This window comes from Bufo gargarizans, chromosome 7, assembly GCF_014858855.1.
Source record: "Bufo gargarizans isolate SCDJY-AF-19 chromosome 7, ASM1485885v1, whole genome shotgun sequence".
Classification (NCBI taxonomy): domain Eukaryota; kingdom Metazoa; phylum Chordata; class Amphibia; order Anura; family Bufonidae; genus Bufo; species Bufo gargarizans.
In genome coordinates this window covers 61,179,091-61,198,154 of record NC_058086.1, presented here as the reverse complement: position 1 = coordinate 61,198,154, position 19,064 = coordinate 61,179,091, and the positions used below count along the sequence as shown (strand labels likewise).

The window sequence follows — 19,064 nt, the reverse complement described above, 5'->3', positions numbered from 1 at the left end:
AAAAGATCCAGGTGCTGGATTAAAACGTTTAGAATGCTTTACAAACTAAAGTATGCTGGCATGATTCATTTTCCCGTGACATCATACACTGCCCATATCCAGGGGTTACAACCATCACACATACGAGGTGGCTGTGACGGGAGCAGCTGTGCATGCGCGTCTGTGTGAGCTCCACTGTCCTGGTCACTAGAGAGGTTGTCACTTTTTTCCTATAGTGTGCAAGCACAACCACCGCTGATGGATTGCAGGGTGGTCGTAACCCCTGGAAATGAGCAGTGAAAGGCTACTTTCACATTAGTGGTTTCAATTCCGCTATTGAGATCCGTCATAGGATCTCAATAGCGGAAGAAAACGCTTCAGTTTTGTCCCCATTTATTGTCAATGGGGACAAAACTGAACTGAACGAAACAGAGTGCACCAAAATGCATTCCTTTCCGTTTGGTTGCGCTCATCACGGACAGACTAACGCTGCAAGCAGCATTTTTTCTGTCCTCGTTGTAAAGTGGAGCAAGACGGATCCGTTCTGACACACAATGTAAGTCCATTGGGACGGATCCGTTTTTTCTGACAATAGAAAACGGATCTGTCCTCCGTTGACTTTAGATGGTGTTTATGACGGATCCGTCTTGGCTATGGAAGACATAATACAACCGGATCCGTTAATGACGGATGCATGAGGTTGGATTATGGTAACCGAAACGCTAATGTGAAAGTAGCCTAAAATATGATGGAAAAATGAATCCAGCCAGCAAAGGAGGCAATATGGAGAATCACAGTACATTAGTAAGTGCCTTCTATTAAAGGGGTCGTCTCACTTCAGCAAATGGCATTTATTATGTAGAGAAAGTTAATACAAGGCACTGACTAATGTATTGTGATTCTCCATATTGCCTCCTTTGCTGGCTGGATTCATTTTCCATTACATTATACACCGCTAGTTTCCATGGTTATGACTACCTTGCAACCCATCAGTTGCACACTATAGGAAAAAGTGCCGGCTTCTATGGTGGCTGGGACAGTGGGAGGTCACATAGGTTTGGTCTTTTTCCTATAGTGTGCAAGCACGGCCACTGCTGCTGGATTACAGGGGGGTCGTAACCATGGGAATGAGCAGTGTATAATGTGATGGAAAAATGAATCCAGCCAGCAAAGGAAGCAATATGGACAATCACAGTACATTAGTAAGTGCCTTGTATTAACTTTCTCTACATGATAAATGCCATTTTCTGAACTGTGACGACCCCTTTAAATGTATCTAAACAAGTACAGGGTCTCGAACACTTTAACAAATGCATTTTTCTTTAAATATATGAGCAAGAAACTAATATGATGTCAAAGTTAAAATTGTGGAAAATGCTAAGATTTCTACACTTTATTCCATGAACTACTCACCTCTGGCTGAATGGCTTTAAAAACCGGCATATCCATTAGTGTTATCTGACCCTGCAAGAGAGCGCCCAGAGGATTAGGAGCAAACAGGAATCAATTATCTCAAGATGATGGACGTTCAAGCATATTAACGGTGGAGGGCCTTACTCTGGTGCAGTGCTCCCCCACATCTTTATAGTGATGGGAACATATGCAAAAATAAAGATCTGGCTGAAAAACTGCTTAAAATGGCACAGAGCCAGGGATGGCCAACCTGCGGCTCTTCAGCTGTTGTAAAACTACAATTCCCACCATGCTCTGCTGTAGGCAATCTGGGCATTATGGGAGTTGTAGTTTTGCAACAGCTGGAGAGTTGCAGGTTGGCCATCCATGCTATAAGCCATAAAACCACTTTCACCAGTGTGAACACTGATCTTAAAAAAAAAAAAAAAAAAAAAAACACAACACCGAAAAACAAACAAAACAAAAAAAAAAAAAAGATCAACACCCTATAAAATAAATGATCAGGCAGGATGATGTAAACACTGCCTGGCCCTGTCAATCAACATGATGAGGGGGCGGCCAGAGGAGGGAGCGTCTAGGAGTAGGAGCAAGACCCTCATTGTTCCTTTGCATAAAATAAAACTTCATTTTTCACAAAAACAGAGGCACATAAAAAGAAGGGACGAAGACGGTTATAACTTGAGCTGCCATTAGCACAAGTGTAAAGTCAGCCAGTTTAATAACCATGTTCCTGATTAGAGGGCCTTTAAATGCTCTCCATTTCATAATGAGGCGGTAGCTTTTTTTCTCTCTTTTTTTTTCCTTCTCATAAATACATACAACATTTGGATCTCATTGCTTTTTACCCACACTAAAGTGGAATAACCTGCAGAGAGCTTTATATAGATAAGACATAGTGAAGACTGCATGCTGGTGGCTTAGGGGGAAATAATTAAAGTGATATTGCTGAGCCCCCAATTCATCGCCAGACTATTCTACATACACTGCTCATGTCAGGCCCAGGACAGAGGAGCAAAAAGAAGGTTTCTTGAGTCATAAAAAACTATTTCTAGGGCTCTGGAAGTCCCATGAACATCCCTAATGCCAAATGGAGAAGACTTCCAAGGAGTGGCCCAGTCTGCCAAAAACATACAGATGACAAGTCATCCAAGGAGTCACAAAACCTCTCCACGTGCTTCTACAGTCACACGTTCATGACGCCATAGTATCGGACCTGGCCAAAATCAAACTCGAGGGAGACTCCACTGCTGTCCAAGAGTGAGCTTGATGCGTGTCCCAAAAAACACCTGGATGACACCAGATGTTTGGCAGAAGGTTCTCCGGACTGTTTCCAATACGTCTGCTGAAAAGCAAAATCAGCATTTCTCTGTAAGAAATGAATGTTTTTGCTAAACTTTTTAGGCCCTTTTTATTGACCAGAACAAAGAAAATACTACAAACATTGGCAACAAAAAATGAGAATTGAGGGTAATCGTTTCTTAAAGGGGTTGCCCGTTTGAAAAACTCATATACGGTATCCTATGACAGCATGTATTAAAACATCACTTTTCTCAGCAGTGCGGACACATATGAACATGGGACCAACACAGACGCCTTCCGCTGCCGAGCGCACGTGTAACAGGTCAGCCAGTGTCATAGGGACAGAACTGCTGACAGATGCCCCCTAACTCACAAGCTGTCATAGGATATTTACATGTGACTTTTCCAAACAGGCAACCCCTTTAAGAAATGATTACCTTCAAATCTTAGTAGTTTCTTTTAGTCATTAAATTTTTTTGTTGGCATTGTTTGTAGTATTTTTGGGTTCTGGTCAAAGCCTTGGGCCATAAAAAAAAGTTTAGAGAAAACATTCACCCCCCTCATCCCAAGACTGAGGTTTTTACTTAGAAATGATGTTTTTTGCCTTACACCAGACATATTGGAGAACAGAGAGGAGTCCCTCAATTATAGCCGGACTAGGGAGTCCCAAGAGGTCCCAGTAATATCAATGGACACCGTGTAATGCTTTATTTTTCCCAGTGGTGGCGCTGCAGAGCAATTTTACATTCCGATCAGCTTATGTCCTTCTAAGGTCTCAAGCACACGAATGGGGTCCGCGATCCGCATACGACAATCCGAACTACAAAAAAGTAGCACATGCACTACTTTTTTGTGGTGCAGAGGCATGGACAGAAGCCCCACGGTACACACGTGGCCGGTGCCAGTATATTGCGGACCGCAATACGGGCATGCCCGGGCAATGGTCGTGTGCATGAGCCCTAACAAAAAGGATTTTCCAAGGCTGAAAATAAGTCTAAAACCAACCAAAGATACCCTGCTCAGTAAGAGGGATTATTCACATTTCTACTCGGACGCGTCACGTGGCCAGTAACCAGCCTCAGTAAGTAGAGGGCATGTGCTGCACATATGGTCCTGATCATTTCTGACGTTTCATTTTATAGGCTTGTATTTCATAGTGAGGAACCGCGATCCCTCTGTTTACTGCATCGTGGTGTGGAAAGAACGCACTGCCGAATATCTGGCACCACTTCTCATCCTAAATTATAACCAGTTCATTCACAAACGGTATCACTTTCGAGAGGGGATACAGACTCCGTTTTATGTAGATTTTACATTTGCGGATTACGTAGCTAACGTTAAGAGAGAGTTTGCTTTTTAGGGTCTGTTCACATCTGCGTCGGAAGCTCTGTTCAAGCCTCAGTAGCAGATTCTATAAAAAAAGACCAGACAAAAAAAAAAAAAAAAAAAATTATAATAAAAATAAAAATAAAAAACAAGCCCAGAACAGACCTCATTACAGTCAATGGGGTCTGTTCCGCTCTGTTTGGGTCGTTTATGTGCCAAATACGGAAATTTTACCATTTTAGTTCCCAAAAAAGACCTCCTCTAAAGAAGCAGAACGGAAATTATCAACGCAGGTGTGAACTCAGCCTTAGGATACTTTCACACTAGCGTTATTCTTTTCCGGTATTGAAATCAGGTAAAGGGTCTCCATACCGGAAAAAAAAACTTTTCCCAATGCATTCTGAATGGAAAGCAATCCCTTCAGTATGCATCGGGATGTCCTCCGTTCAGTCCCTTGTACGGTAGTTGACCGGACAAAATACTGCAGCTTGCTGCAGTATTTTTCACGGACAAAATGCCGGAACACTACTGCACTTGCCCGATCCAGCATTAATTTCCATCTAAATGTATTAATCCGGCACCAAGTGTTCCGCAGTTCTTTCTAGCTTTGAAAAAATTAAATACCGGATCCCTTATTCCGGATGATGCCTGAAAGATGGATCCGGTACTTCAATGAATAAGTCTAACAGATCTGAAAAAAAATAAAAGATATCTGTTTGCATATGGATTTCTGGATCCGGCAGGCAGTTTCGGCAACGGAACTGCCTGCCGGATTCTAACAACGCTAGTGTGAAAGTACCCTTAGGCTGGTGTCATATGCATTTTGGCAACTGTATTAGGGCTGCAACATAACGTAGTAGGTTTAGGCTAAAAAAAATGTAAAAATTCAGTGAGCCCTAAAATGCTGCGATCCTCAGGATAATATCTGATGGATGAGGGTCTGACTGCAGCCCCCCTGCCAATCAGTTGGTGAAGGTGTCACAGCGCTGGTACGAACGCTGCGGCCTCTTTCCGATATATACCAAGCAGAGCCCCATACACTGTATAGTGGCCATGATTGGCACCGCAGTTCATTGCCATAGGACTGAGCTGCAGGAAGGCCACGGGACTGATGATCGAAAGTCGCACCAACACCCATCAGCTTAGGCTATTTTCACACTTGCAGCAGTGTGATCCGGCAGGCAGTTCCGTAGTCGGAACTGCCCACCGGATCCGCCGATCTGGATGTGACTGAAAGAATTTGTGAGACTCATCCGGATGCGGATCTGTCTCACAAATGCATTGCAAGAATGGATCCGTCTCTCCGCTTGTCATGCGGACAGACGGATCCATCTTTATCTTTTTTCACATTTTTACCGGTCTGACGGATACGGCATTCCGGTATTTTGAATGCTGGATCTGGCACCAATACATTCCTATAGGGAAAAATGCCGGATCCGGCATTCAGGCAAGTCTTCAGTTTTTTTCACCGGAGATAAAACCGTAGCATGCTACAGTATTATCTCCGTCCTGATCAGTCAAAATGACTGAACTGAAGACATCCTGATGCATCCTGAACTAATTACTCTCCATTAAGAATGCATGGGGATATGCCTGATCAGTTCTTTTCCGGTATAGAGCCCCTGTGACGGAACTCTATGCCGGAAAAGAAAAACACTAGTGTGAAAGTAGCCCTATACTGAGGATACATCAACAATATTTGACATCTGGAAAACACCTTCAATTCTAGGTCAATACAGAGGATTTGGAGCTCTGTTTTAGAAAAACAGTTTTTAGTGCTATAAAGATAGATTTGCAACTTAAAGGGCATCTGGCAGCAGTTTTATACCTATGAAACTGTGCAACCTGTTACATGGGCGATTGGCAGCTGAAGACATCTGTGTTGGTCCCACGTTCATATGTGCCCACATTGCTTAGAAAAATTAATGTTTCAATATATGCAAATGAGCCTCTAGGAGCAAAGGGGGCGTTGCCGTTACACCTAGAGGCTCTGTTCTCTCTGCAACTGCCGCCCTCTCTGCACTTTGATTGACAGGGCCAGGCAGGGAAAACGTGATCACACCTGCCGTGCCCTGTCAAAGTGGAGAGGGTATGGAAGTTGCAGAGAGAGCTGAGGCTCTAGGAGTAACGGTAACGCCCCTGTTGCTCCTAGAAGCTCATTTGCATATATTACAAACACATGGGACCAACACAGAAGCTCCAGCTGCCAAGTGCACAAGTAACGGGTCAGTCAGTGTCATAGGGACAATTCTGCTTTAATAAAAATAATTTTTTACATAAAAAGGTGGCAGCTTTTACAGAGAGTGAAGCAAACATCTTACGGCATATTCCTCTGGAGTGACCATGAGGACGTCAAACACAACAGCGTCAAAACTTTTCTTCAGGGCAGCGGAGTCTTTGTCGCTCAGCGATTCTGAGCTGCTGCTTTTCTGTAAGAATCAAAAAAGGCAAAAACTGGGTTGAAACGCACAAGAAGCAGCAGCGTTTTCAGAGGATAACCGCGATAGAAAAATTCACAGATCTGCTTGCAAGGTGGAATGGGCTCAACAACGGCTTGGGCTGGGGTCTTGTGTTTTTTTTTACGTAAATCTCGCTGGCCATGCGCCCCTCACCTCTGAAGCGTTCGTCGTGAGAGCAGGGTTGCTCGCCTGGCCGTTCATTAGGTCCATTCTTCTGGCACCATTAGTGCTTGCTCCCTCTCCGAAGTGAGCGCAGAACTTTGATCATCTCATCTCCATGGAAGTAACGGCATCATTTTCATACTGCAATAAAACCGAAAAGAGGGGCTCAGCCGTCATATAGAAGAAAAGCACAAAATATGAGAGATACGCAGGTTAACGAGCAAAGAACGTGACCGTCTCATACAATGCCGCCACGCCGCTGTAAGAGGCTCTGAGCAATTATAGGAACTGAACGCCATTCATCTGGTGACTAAACGCATTGACTGCCAAGACTGAAAAGAGCTATTGCAAACTCCAAGTGGCCCTGGATAATTGCTTTGGGTCAAGGGTGACAAAATGAGTTTCTAAATTAAAATTAACAAGGGGTCTCATTGTTCAGCTTCTTCTGGGAGCAGAGACCATGTCCCAGGAGTCGGGGGGGATAGCAGGAGGTGCTCTGGTGAATGAAGGCGGTTATACCGTTCAGAAAATACACAAAAAACTAAAAGAAGATGGATGTGGATGAATGCACGCCAAAAAACCTCCAGCACTCTCCATGGACCTTTGCAGGTAGTACATGAATTGTGTATTCTTATAGACAGATCCAATGTACTGGGTCATCACGTAGCACGCCTGTAAAGACAGCTACATACTTAAGATGGCAGTCGGCCAAGCTAATTACTTTCGGCAGGACCGGAGGACGATCAAATAGGTATGGTGGCGTCCCCCCGACAGCAGATATTGGGGGAAAGAGTTGGGATGTTGGGTTTATACATGCCCGATCCTTTGTTCGCAACAGAGGCATCTGGCAGTGGTTTAAAGGATCTGTCCCACAAAAATATATTCTGCATATTTCAAACCAGCACCTGGATCTGAATACTTTTGTAATTGCATGGAATTAATATTTTCGTATACCCACTGAGTTATTCAATAAAATGTATCTGTATAGCGCCACCTGCTGTTTGTTCTGTCTTATTTCTCTGTCTACCTTGCAGAGGTGGACGCACATGCTCAGTTCCATCCTCCAACTGCCTCCTGAGCTGTCATATGCTCCATTTTTCTAGCGGGGCCGGGGAATGGAGCAACAGATGCGGACAGCGCATGGAGTGCTTTCTGCATCTTTTGCGCCCCCCCAAAAAATGCGGAACCAAACGTTTGTGTGCATGAGGCCTAACACGGACTAGTCATTGGGAACACGTGTTCATATGAATGTTCGTCCACGATATCCTGCACATGTATAAGGACTGTTTCTCTCCTCTCCCTATTGAGAACCAACATCTACCTGAAGTGTACGGTCACCTTAATGGCTTCCAGTTATCTACGAGTGGATCCAAAGCCTCCTGCGTTTATCCCGCAGCAGGATCCTCCAGCTTATCGCAGTACCCAATAAATGAAAGCAGGTCCTAAAATTTACTTTTGGATCTGGCAGCTGTGATCCCCTCCAACATCATTAAAATAAAAACCGCGCAGCTTAAATTTTAGTAGAGTTCACAAGGAGCGTCTTTCGGACATAGTTCCGGCTCTCACATATATCGATGCTCTAGTCTCAAAAGCCATAAAATAACAGTCAGTCATTTAAAAATGTGCACGTCCTCTCAAACGCCCGACCCGGGTTTCGCCTCTGCTTCGTCAGGGGCATTGGTGACTGTGAAAGGTACCCACCTCACAATTAAACCGCAGCGCAGAAGGAGGACAATGATCTGGACTAAATATTTCTCCCTTTTTCATCTCTTTCTATGTCTATACATTAGTGATCGCCACCAATGTTGAGGAATCTGCGCAGGAGATTGCCACCAAAATCCAGGGGTGTAACTACAATTCAAAGAACCTCATAAGCAAAATCAGAAACGGCCTCCACCATCTTTGGAAAGACAGCTAAAAGGAGAAGATTCTTCACTTTGTCATGTCCCAGACGCAATGAAACATAAAGCAGCTTTCCTAACGCTTATTAAATTACACGCGAGATCTGATTACAACTACGTATACATACCTTCTGGTGGAAATTCAATTTATTTGCAAAGTACATGAAAAAAAAAAATTTGAATTAAAGATACCAAGGCAATAAAAGACCTCTGAGCTCACTGACAGCTATAGCTGAGAGCGCAGCTCCACCTAGTGGACACAAAGTGAATTCCTCAATGTAAATGCTGGACAGTCCGCGTACTGGGGGAGATTTTACATTGGGTTACGCTAGCTGCCCACACAACCTGCTGTGTCTGACAAGACGGAATCAGAGGGGATGTCTCTGGATCAGAAGGACATGATATTTTGGGGGGATTCTCTGCCACAGGGTAGTGAGGGGGTGGCTGCTGTTCATGAAATGCAGCGCACAGGGTGTCTAAGGATATAAGGCAGGCATCCCCAAACTGCGGCCCTCCAGCGGTTGCAAAACTACAACTCCCAGCATGCCCGAACAGCCTACAGGTATCAGCCTACAGCAGGGCATTGTGGGAGTTGTAGTTTTACAACAGCTGGAGGGCCGCAGTTTGAGGATGCCTGATATAAGGGGGTCTCCCCGATAACATTACCTATGGGTTCCCCTATGCTTGTGTTACGGATCCATGTGGCTTGGCCTTTAATATAATGCAAGAGCCTATACCGCACCTCTGTGTCTCCGATATTACATGCAAATATTGCCGCAGAAACCACTTCGCTCCATTTTGGATGCCGGACACCCTCCAGCGGCATTGGTCCGCACCAAGAAGGGACAAGTCCCTTCTTGGCGCAGTCACAGCTTTAAGCCACCGATCGTGTGCACCGCATCGGCAGACAGCACGAAGCCGGAGCCAAAACCACGCAGCCGCTCCAAGACTCCGGCGGCCTAAATCGCCACGTGATCGTCCCCTTAGCATCTCAATTGTTTGTACGGATTTTCAGAGCAGATTTGATGCTTTGCGATGCAGAGGGGACGGGACCTGGGGCAAATCCGCAGCAAGATCCACAAGTCGCACACGCAAAATCTGCATAAACGACTGCAGCTTGCATGTACCCCTAGACTAAATGCACTCGATCAGGACTGCGTGCGGAAAATCCGCACCGTAGGTCGTGTTCACTGTATTCCATAAGAATTTGAAATTCTCACCTACACGATGCAGATTTTTACTGTGCGGATATTGACCTTCGGGGGAAGATTTTTTTAAATTTGCCGCAAGTCAATTTATTTAATTTTCTCCATTCACTTCAATGGGGAGAAGAAAACCCGCATCAAATCCGTATGTAAATGCGCACAGATTGATGAGGATTCTCCGCACATAAATCCCGAACGTGTGCATTTACCCTTAGGGATACTTCTCGCTTACACAGGGGAAGACTGATGGAAAACCATCTTAAAAGGAAAACTGTCTTAGTGTTTAGCGCATATAATCGAATCGCAAATTTAATTGCGAATATCGCTACTTTGAGAATTTGTGAATATTTAGAATATAGTGCTATATATTTGTAGTCACGAATATGCCAATTGTGAATTTATTGCAATTTTGAGAATTTATTGCGAATATCGCAAGATCCCTAGCAACCAATAGGAAAGTTGCCTACCCCTTAGCGTTGATCACGAATATTCTAATCGCAATTTTTTATCGTTAATATATTACATTGCCAATTTTCGCAATCAAGTAAATAATGGAGATCACAAATTCTCGAATTTACGGCGAATATTCTGCCCAAAATTCGCTAAATATCGCCACTATACAATGGACGGCGCTGTGCTTGGTGAGCGGAGAGAAGGCTGTGGTGCTACTGGGAGCACTGGTGGCTTCTCAAACAGCTGATCTGCTGGGGTCCCGAGTGTTGGACCTCCACCGATCAGATACTGATGACCTATCCTCGGGATCCTGGAAACCCCCTTAAATTATAGCCAGAATTATTGCCAGCCTATAACTGGTGTAGATTTCCACTTCGAGGGCACGGTCCATCAGGAGGTGCGCCACATTTATTATAAGAGCCGTGTGTTTCTTACTCCGGCCGACACGTTAATAATACCTTTTACTTAGTAAATGCGCCCAGTGTCCTGCAATGATCCAGATGCAGGCAGACCCCGACCATGGAGCATCTCGCCTTCTGCTGTACGCGGCTGGCTCGTGGTCTGACAGCTCACTGGCCTGGAACGCTTCACAGAATATTTAACAGGAAGAAAAACGCGTATGCCATTTGTCATGCAAAACTAAATGACAGCTTTGTAGGTCGGCAGGACATTTGTCATGCAGCACGTGCGGCTCGCTCACCAGTCATCGCGGATTATGGGTTATGGTTTCAGCTAACAGAGCAGGGACCCACCAGGCCACGAGAAATAACAATTCTGGAGGATCTGACTATGATGTGGCGTTCCTCTATTTTTCCTGCTAGAAGTTAGGAATGCCTTGCTAACAGTTTGCATTGAAGGTGCAGAGGAGTGTTACCAGTTTGGTTCCCTGCACAGTCTGACACTATTCAATCAGTGCTGCCAGTTTTACACTGTGCAGTGACAATGAAGGTCCAGATGGGTGTCATCAGTTGGGGGGGTCACTGCATAGTCTGACACTATTCAATCAGTGCTGCCAGTTTTAGAATGTGCAGTAACAATGAAGGTCCACATGGGGGTTACCTGTTGGGGAGGGGTGCCCCTGCACAGCTTGACACTGACTGAATAGTGTCAGACTGTCCTGGCACATCCCTCTATCAGGTAATACCCATCTGGACCTTTGATGCAAACTATTAGAAATTCATTCATCATTTCTAGTAGGAATAATAAAGGAATGACATCAGAGCCATAAGAATCGATGCTCCAGAATTTTTATAACAAGCATAGCAAGGAGTTACTAAAACAGACATGTCGGGAGAGGTTAAAGGTCTTGGCCAAGTACCTTAGATCTTGGCTGCTGGCTGAGGAGTCATTTAGCCGACAGCTATGCCTCCCGTCTCCCCATACACATACTAACTCCGTTAAGTATGCAAGTGTTACCAATGGGAATAGTAGAGTAAGGCATTTCTAGACCCCTCCAGTGGCACCTTAATAGGGTTGTTTCGATACCAAAATTTGGATTCGATTTCGATACCATAAAAAAGTATTGCGATACTCGATACCATGCAAAAAAAAAAAAAAAAAAAAAAACAACACCAAAAAAACTGCGTGCATTCCACATTTTATGGAACGTCCGGCCCATAATCGAACAGTCCGATCCTATTTTGGGGGGGGGGGGGGGGGGGGAGAGAGACAAGGAGGGAAAAAAATAAAAATAAAAAGGCAAATCGCGTGGTTTTTGTTTTGGCGTTCACCGCATAGGAGATTTTTTTTATATTTTAATAGTTCTCACTTTTTTAGATGTGGCGATATATATATAAACAATAAAAAAAATTACATTTTATATATAAAATTGAGAGAGGGGGTGATTTAAACGTAATATTTTGGTGTTTGTTTTTTGTTAAACTTACTTCTTTTTTTTTTTTTTTCACTTTTTATTTAACAACTATTTTCCCCCTTAGGGGCTAGAACCTGGGATCTATTCATCCCTTGTCCTATTCACCCTAAGCCCAGATGCACACGACTATGTGTTTTGCGTTCTGCAAATTGCAGATCCGCCAAAAAATAAAAATAAATAAACGTCCATATGGTATCCGTTTTTTTTTTTGTTTGCAGATCCATTGTAACCATGCCTAGCCTTGTATGGAAAACAGACCAGAATAGGACGTGTTTTATTTATTTTTTATTTTTTTGCAGGGCTACGGAACAGAGCAACGGATGCGGACAGCACACTGAGTGCTGTCCGCATCTTTTGCAGCCCCATTGAAGTGAATGGGTCCGCACCCGAGCCGCAAAAAATGCGGCTCGGATGTGGAACCAAACCACGTTCATGTGCATGTAGGCTTATAGAGATCTATTGGGGTGAATAGGACCTCACACACTCCCTGCTGCCCTGTGCATAGTACACACAGCAGTAGGGAGATAACCATGGCAGCCAGGGCTTCAATAGCATCCTGGCTGCCATGGTAACCAATCGGAGCCCCAGGATTACACTGCTGGGGCTCCGATCAAAACTGCCACTGCACCACCAATGAATGAAGGAGGGGACCCTGTGGCCAATGATTATAATACTGTGGGGGTTGGGTGCAGCACCTGAGGGGTTAACTGCCGCGGATCGCAGAGCACTGTCAGAGGTCGTGTGGCGGCTATGTGATTCTGCCGCCGTACAGTATTAGAACTGAGTTTTATGCGAATCGACTTCGGATGTTTCAGCCGAAGTCGATTCGCTCATCCTTAGTTGCATCCTATAGGAGAAAAGCACCAGCCTATGCTCACTCCCGCAGTCTCGGCCACCAGAAAGGCTGGCACTTTTTCCTATAGTGCACAAGCATGACCACCACTGTTGGACTCCAAGGTCGGTCATAACCATAGAAACGAGTAGTGTATAATGTGATGGAAAATTTAATCCAGACAATCACAATACATTAGTAAGTGCTTTGTATTAACCTTCTCTACATGAAGTGAGACAACCCCTTTAACTTTCAGGAGAAATCTTACATTCCCGATCCCTCTTTCCCCAAACATCTGCATTGGGGGGGGTAAAGTCGGGACACCGCCATAGTCATTACATGGTCGGTCCTACTGACATTGGCAGTTGCGGTTTGATAAAATAACGTGTATAGGCATACTTGGGTCCCAGAGGAGCATTACCCATTTTCAATAAATTCTAGTAGTAAGTGAAAAAGAAAAATAATGAAAACGTTAAACATTAATAGATAAGAGGCAGAAAGCGGCTTGAGGAAACCAATGGATTCCTAGCAATATGAAGTTATAAGTTTACACAATAGGAGCAAAGCAGTAAAAAAATAAAAAGCAGTCACCGGCCATGCGCTGCTGCCATCCATAAACACGACAGCTCCCAGTACAAGCGCTTTAACTGCGCACCAGACCCACAAGCAACACAGCCGGAGGCAGCGCCTAATTACAGTCTAAGAAAACATTTAGACAAGGAGAAGACGCTGAAGATACCATGGAGCGCGGCTTGTGAATAACAATGACATAAGACAATCTTCTGTGGGAATGGGACACATCAGAACTCACAGACTGCTGACATCTACTGCGTCGTGTGACCCCGGTGTCTGTGTACACGGACACACTGCAGTTGTATCACTCCACCACTGGAATCATCCTTAAAAAATAGCACCTGCTCTCACGCATCGTAATTCACTAAAACCCTAGTTTAACAGATGCATTTATTATTTATTTACCTTTGCTTATATAGCGTCAACATATACCACTGCGCTGTACAAAGACTGCCAACCTCCACAACAGCTCCTGTCCCCAGTGGGGATCAGAAGTTACATTCCCTTTCTTAAAGGGGTTTTCCGAGACTTTAATATCGATGACCTATCCTCTGATTGGTGAGGGCCCAACAGCCGGGATCCCTGCCGATCAGGGATCCCGGCTGTTGTCACTGCAGGGTCACATGCTGCTTCGGGACACATCACTGCTAAGGCCTGCCATTGGCTGCAGCGGCACATGTGATCCCGTCACTGCGGACACTGACAGATGGACTGGAAGTGCAGTGCCGACAGCTCGGGAGTAAGAAAGTAAGTAGGTTTCTCTTCACAGTTTCCACTGGTTGGGTAAAAAAAAAATTATATATACATATATATATATATATATATATATACATATATACATATATATATATATATATATATATATATATATATATATATAAGAAACAACCCCTTTAATGCACACGACCAACAGATACACCTCCCCGATCCTCCTCTCCCAATACACATGCAAGCTCAGCCAGGAATGCATGTGTTTTCAATAGGGAAAGAAGCCCATTGACGTGATAACCAGGGCAATGATCGGGAACGAACTGTTCACTCCCAATCATTGCCAACTCATTAAAACTGCAGCAATCCCCTCTCGATAGTTCAATTGTTTATCCCCATACAGATTCACCGATTCTCGTCAGAAGATCCATGTTTAAAATGGGGCGATATGCTGACAGAGGGCGATTTTTTTGTACTCTATTTACAATGGGGGAATCATCATTTTTCGAATTTGTTGAGTGAATGATGGCAGATCTCTTCTGATAATCTGCTTATATAACTGAGCCCTTTGCTGCTGCCAGACACCCGCGGTGGCAGCTCATCTCCTCCGAGAATAAACGATCGGGCATGTTGAAATCAAACATGCTCAATCCTTCTTTCCATTATTGGGTCAGGACACCCTCCTATACATTACATAGTCGGCAAATTAACCATAGGTTAACTAGGCCCAAACAGACACACTCCATGCAGATGTCCGTAGTTGGGTTCAAAATCAAGACGGCAGCGCAATGTGACTGCACCTGAGACGTCCGGGACCGGAGCCACTTCTTTTCAACATCGGTAGGGGGTTCCAGTTGTAGGACCCCCGACATTACGACTCTATAAGATCTGACACGTTCCATAAGTCAATAGTCGGAAACCCTTTAAATACAGCACAGGAAGGAAGCGTAAATGCATTACGTCGACGAGATAAATACATACAGTGTTGTCAGGCGGCCAGGTCTCGCCCTTCTGAAAGGAGGAAGGTGAAGTGTCAAAACATAAAAAGGCCAAGAAAAAAAAAAAAAAAAAAAAAAAAAAGCTAAACATTTTTATTCATTCCTAGTTTCCTGATTTTATAACAAGGTGCCCATCCCTGCCCTTGTAGCTTTTTTCGGGGGGTAAAGAGCCCATAAAAGCGGTCGACTAATGAATCCATGATGCGCCATTGTTCAAGCGACACGTTTCCAAGGACTTTGCCGCGCTGTAGAAACGTTCAGCCTCATTTGCAAGCGTCGAGAAAGAGTTTTTATGTAGTCGTGACAAAGGCAACGCGCCCGATGCAGAGCGCGCGCCCCGGGCCCTGCCAGCAGCTGAATGCGCTTCTCATTCATTTCCTGGGATCTGGACAGAGTGTCACAACAGATTCCAGCGCAGACGTCACCCTTACAAGTGTGTGCATTCTCCCAGCGCATTCCCACAACAGGCGCTTCATTGCTATGTACGGTGGGGGTGAAATTCTTGGCATTTTCCATTGAGTTCATGTAACCGCTGCACACAAGCTGCTTTATCCAGCTGCACATGAGATTAAACTTCCCAGCTCTGCAATGCAGGGGAAGAAAAACTACTGCGTTATTGGACTTTTTCATTGAGATATAAGAGGATTTGCCGTGCTTTCATTCCTCAAGCAAATAAAACTGCAGCGAGGGGGAGAAGGGTTACGCACTGAATGCCAAAAACAATTGGGCTGCAGAAAATCTATAGGGGTATGTCCTGCGGCCAGGCAATGGTAAAAAGCCTGATATAAAAGGGAACCCTGCAAAATATCCTAAAGGCGCAGGTTACTGATGAAGAGGCGGAAACACTGTCATACAGAGAACCAGGGATCATAGGTGTAGTAAGTAATACAGGCAAGTAAACAGGTTACCTACATATATAGGGAGCTTAGTATCACCAGGTTCCCTTGCAGTTCATAGCTACCAGCACCGATCCACATAGGATGCCAATGCATGACTGCGCCGGATCGGCAATCAGGGCAGGAACCCATACAAAGAAGACTAATGATGACCAGTCATATCACCCGGCAGGAATGCTTGCATTCCCCATGACATAATTTTAAAGGTATCTTTTCTTAGAACTATGCAGTGTACCATTCCTCTATTATTCCTCCCACAAGAGTAGCCTTAAAATGGGTTTTGCAGGATAAGTGCGGCTTTTAACAGATATGTTCATGTAGTTGCTTACCTCATGGACATCTTTTCAGTTTGGACTCTTCCCGGCCCATTTTCCCCATGTAAACAATCCCTCTGGCTAGTTCCCATCCTGTAGGTAGCACTTCCTGTGGTTGTATCCAACCAAACCCATGATGCACTTCTCCTTCCCCTGGACCAGGTCCAGCCCCGCCCCTAACACCCAGCTAGTTGATAGCTCCTCCCACCCAGCTACTTACATAGACACTCCCCCATCACTGCCCCACCCAGGGACATGACATCACAGGAAATAAGACAGAGCGTCTTGGACATGGTCAGAATGGGAGATAGGAGCAATAAAGGTAAAAAAGGAATACATTACCAATGAGGCTTCCTACGTCCTACATTAAGAGGCTCCACTACAGGACGAAACCAACAGCAACTGAAGACGGATTCGCCACAGGGTGCTATGGTAGACTAAGAACTTTTGAAAAGGCAGTTCTCATAAATGGTGATATTTGGGGAAAATGATATAACGGTGATATCTGTTGGGTGGGATACTTTTATATAAGTGAAACAACCCCTTTAACTATTCATTATCCGACATCTCCAGAGTGAACGTGTGCAGGCAATATCATTAGCCACATCTGTGGACAGAATGTATTATTCCAAGTCTTCCGCTATTTCCAGGCAATTTTACAATAACCTACCGTCTGACAGTTTCAAAGGCAGATATATAATCCACACAGTTTTAGAACGCTTGGGAATATACACTAGAGAGAACAGACAATACCCCTCCTAGATGTAGACTGTCCATGTCGCGAACAGCTCTACTATGGTGACTCCGGGACACGGCTTCTTTGCAGCACAGGGTTCATGTCTTACACCGGGGAAACCATCAGTATGCAGTATGTCCTGCTCTTCTTTCATTTCTCCTTTAAAGGGGTTTGTCTCATGAAAAATATTCTAGTTTTCAAACCAACACCTGGATCTAACTACTTTTGTATTTGCATGTAATTAAACGGTTAGTATAACCACTTAGTGATTTAATAAACCATCTGTAGAGCGCCACCTGCTGTTTGTTTTCTTATTTCTTTGTCTAGCTCACTGAGATGGCCGCACATGCTCATTTTCATCCTTCAACTGCCTCCTGAGCTGTTATAGGGAGAACAGACACACCCTGAGCTGTTATAGGGAGAACATGGACACACGCTGAGCTGCAGAAGAAAGGACACGCCCCTTGAGCTGTCCGCTTGATATAAATCTAGCAGAGCAATGAATGGGGCGATCTCTGGATCCATGTGAGGTAGAGGGCTGGTTCTAGCTTTGTTACGAAGAGATTGTCATGTAATGTCCGATTTATATTAATCATGGGACAACCCCTTTAATAATTTGGGATCTGACAACAGATTACAATCTGAGTATAGTAGGTCTCCTATAGTCTTGCCTATCTGCAGGAGATGATGAAATCACATCTATTGCTTATTGTTAAAGGGGTTGTCCGGGAGTTCAATTGCCAATCCTCAGCATAGACATCAATACCTGATTGGTGGGGGTCTGACGTCTGGGACCCCTGCCGATCGGCTGTTTGAAGAGGCTGCAGCGGTCAGTGAGCACCATGGCCTCTCCCTAGACTTTCGCTCTCACATTCATCAGTCAAACGGACAAAAGGCGCAACTCAGTGAATGGCGCTGAGCTGCCATACCAAGCACATTGGCGGCGTTGTGCCAGGTGAGGCCGAGAAGCTTCCCAGAGCACCGCGGCCTCTCCAAGCAGTTGATCGGAGGAGATTCCCACCAATCAGGTATGAGGACTTTTTTCTCAGGTCATATTAAACACCCTTATAACCGCAAGGTTTTGTAGGTTTACTAGTTCCGATTGTGATCACTGCATGTACGGGTATAAACATCACAGGGGCGGATTTATTAATACGGTCTTCAATCTAGACGGCTTAGAAATGGACCAAGAGGGAAATTTATCTTAAAAGGAATTTTTAAAGTGATTATAAGGGCCAAAGTTATCAAGCTTTGAACGATGTTTGATGAATCCCTCATGCACATGACCGTATATTGCATCCATGCGCAATCCACATTTTTTTTGCACACGGACCCATTTATTTCTATGGACAGACCCCCTGCCATCAGTCCCCAACACCCTTCGTTCCACCCAATGCTACCAGCTCCCCCCACTGCCATCAGTTCTCCCACTCCCCCTCCTGGCCATCAGTGCCCAGCCGCAGCGCCAGCGGACTAAAATGTCCTGACGATGTGTGTACATCAGGATCCAAAGCAACATTGTGCGAGCAAGCGGGTGACCACGGAGCGTGAGTAATAGCAAGCTCTTCACTCACTCTGTGGTCACATGGCACAAACAAATCATCGATTCAAGGATTTTTTTTGTGTCACCAATCAGATATTCTGGGTAGGTCATCAGTATAAAATTTTTGGAAAACCCCTTTACTAAGTGGGGAGGAAAAAGCATTTGGCACGAGGAATGTCTACCAGGTTTTTGTGGCAGAACTCGGGCACATTCAGCTCAGTAAACCGCTGTCGTTTTGCATTTGCACAACAGTTCGTTCTGCAGTGTAGCAGAAATGATTAATGCCGCCATTACTCGTTGGCATAGTATGTACATACGCAAGTAGTCAATTTAGGTTTTTCTGTTGTGGTCAAATTAGGTGGTTACTCATTTCTATTCGCATGTGGGAAGGAGG

General features: G+C 44.7%; 1 protein-coding gene across 8 annotated transcripts in view; it reads right to left on the bottom strand.

The window, feature by feature from the left end:
• RALGPS2 (Ral GEF with PH domain and SH3 binding motif 2) overlaps nt 1-19,064 on the bottom strand; it is a 155,616-nt gene that overhangs the window by 95,802 nt on the left and 40,750 nt on the right. For all 8 annotated transcript variants that reach the window (XM_044300402.1, XM_044300405.1, XM_044300404.1 and 5 more), the window contains exons 2-4: nt 6,630-6,779; nt 6,339-6,446; nt 1,393-1,443 (exon numbers count right to left, since the gene is read on the bottom strand). In XM_044300402.1, the coding sequence (XP_044156337.1) occupies nt 1,393-1,443; nt 6,339-6,446; nt 6,630-6,686 (216 nt within the window). In that variant the 5' untranslated portion in view covers nt 6,687-6,779. The remainder of the gene's footprint in view (nt 1-1,392; nt 1,444-6,338; nt 6,447-6,629; nt 6,780-19,064) is intronic.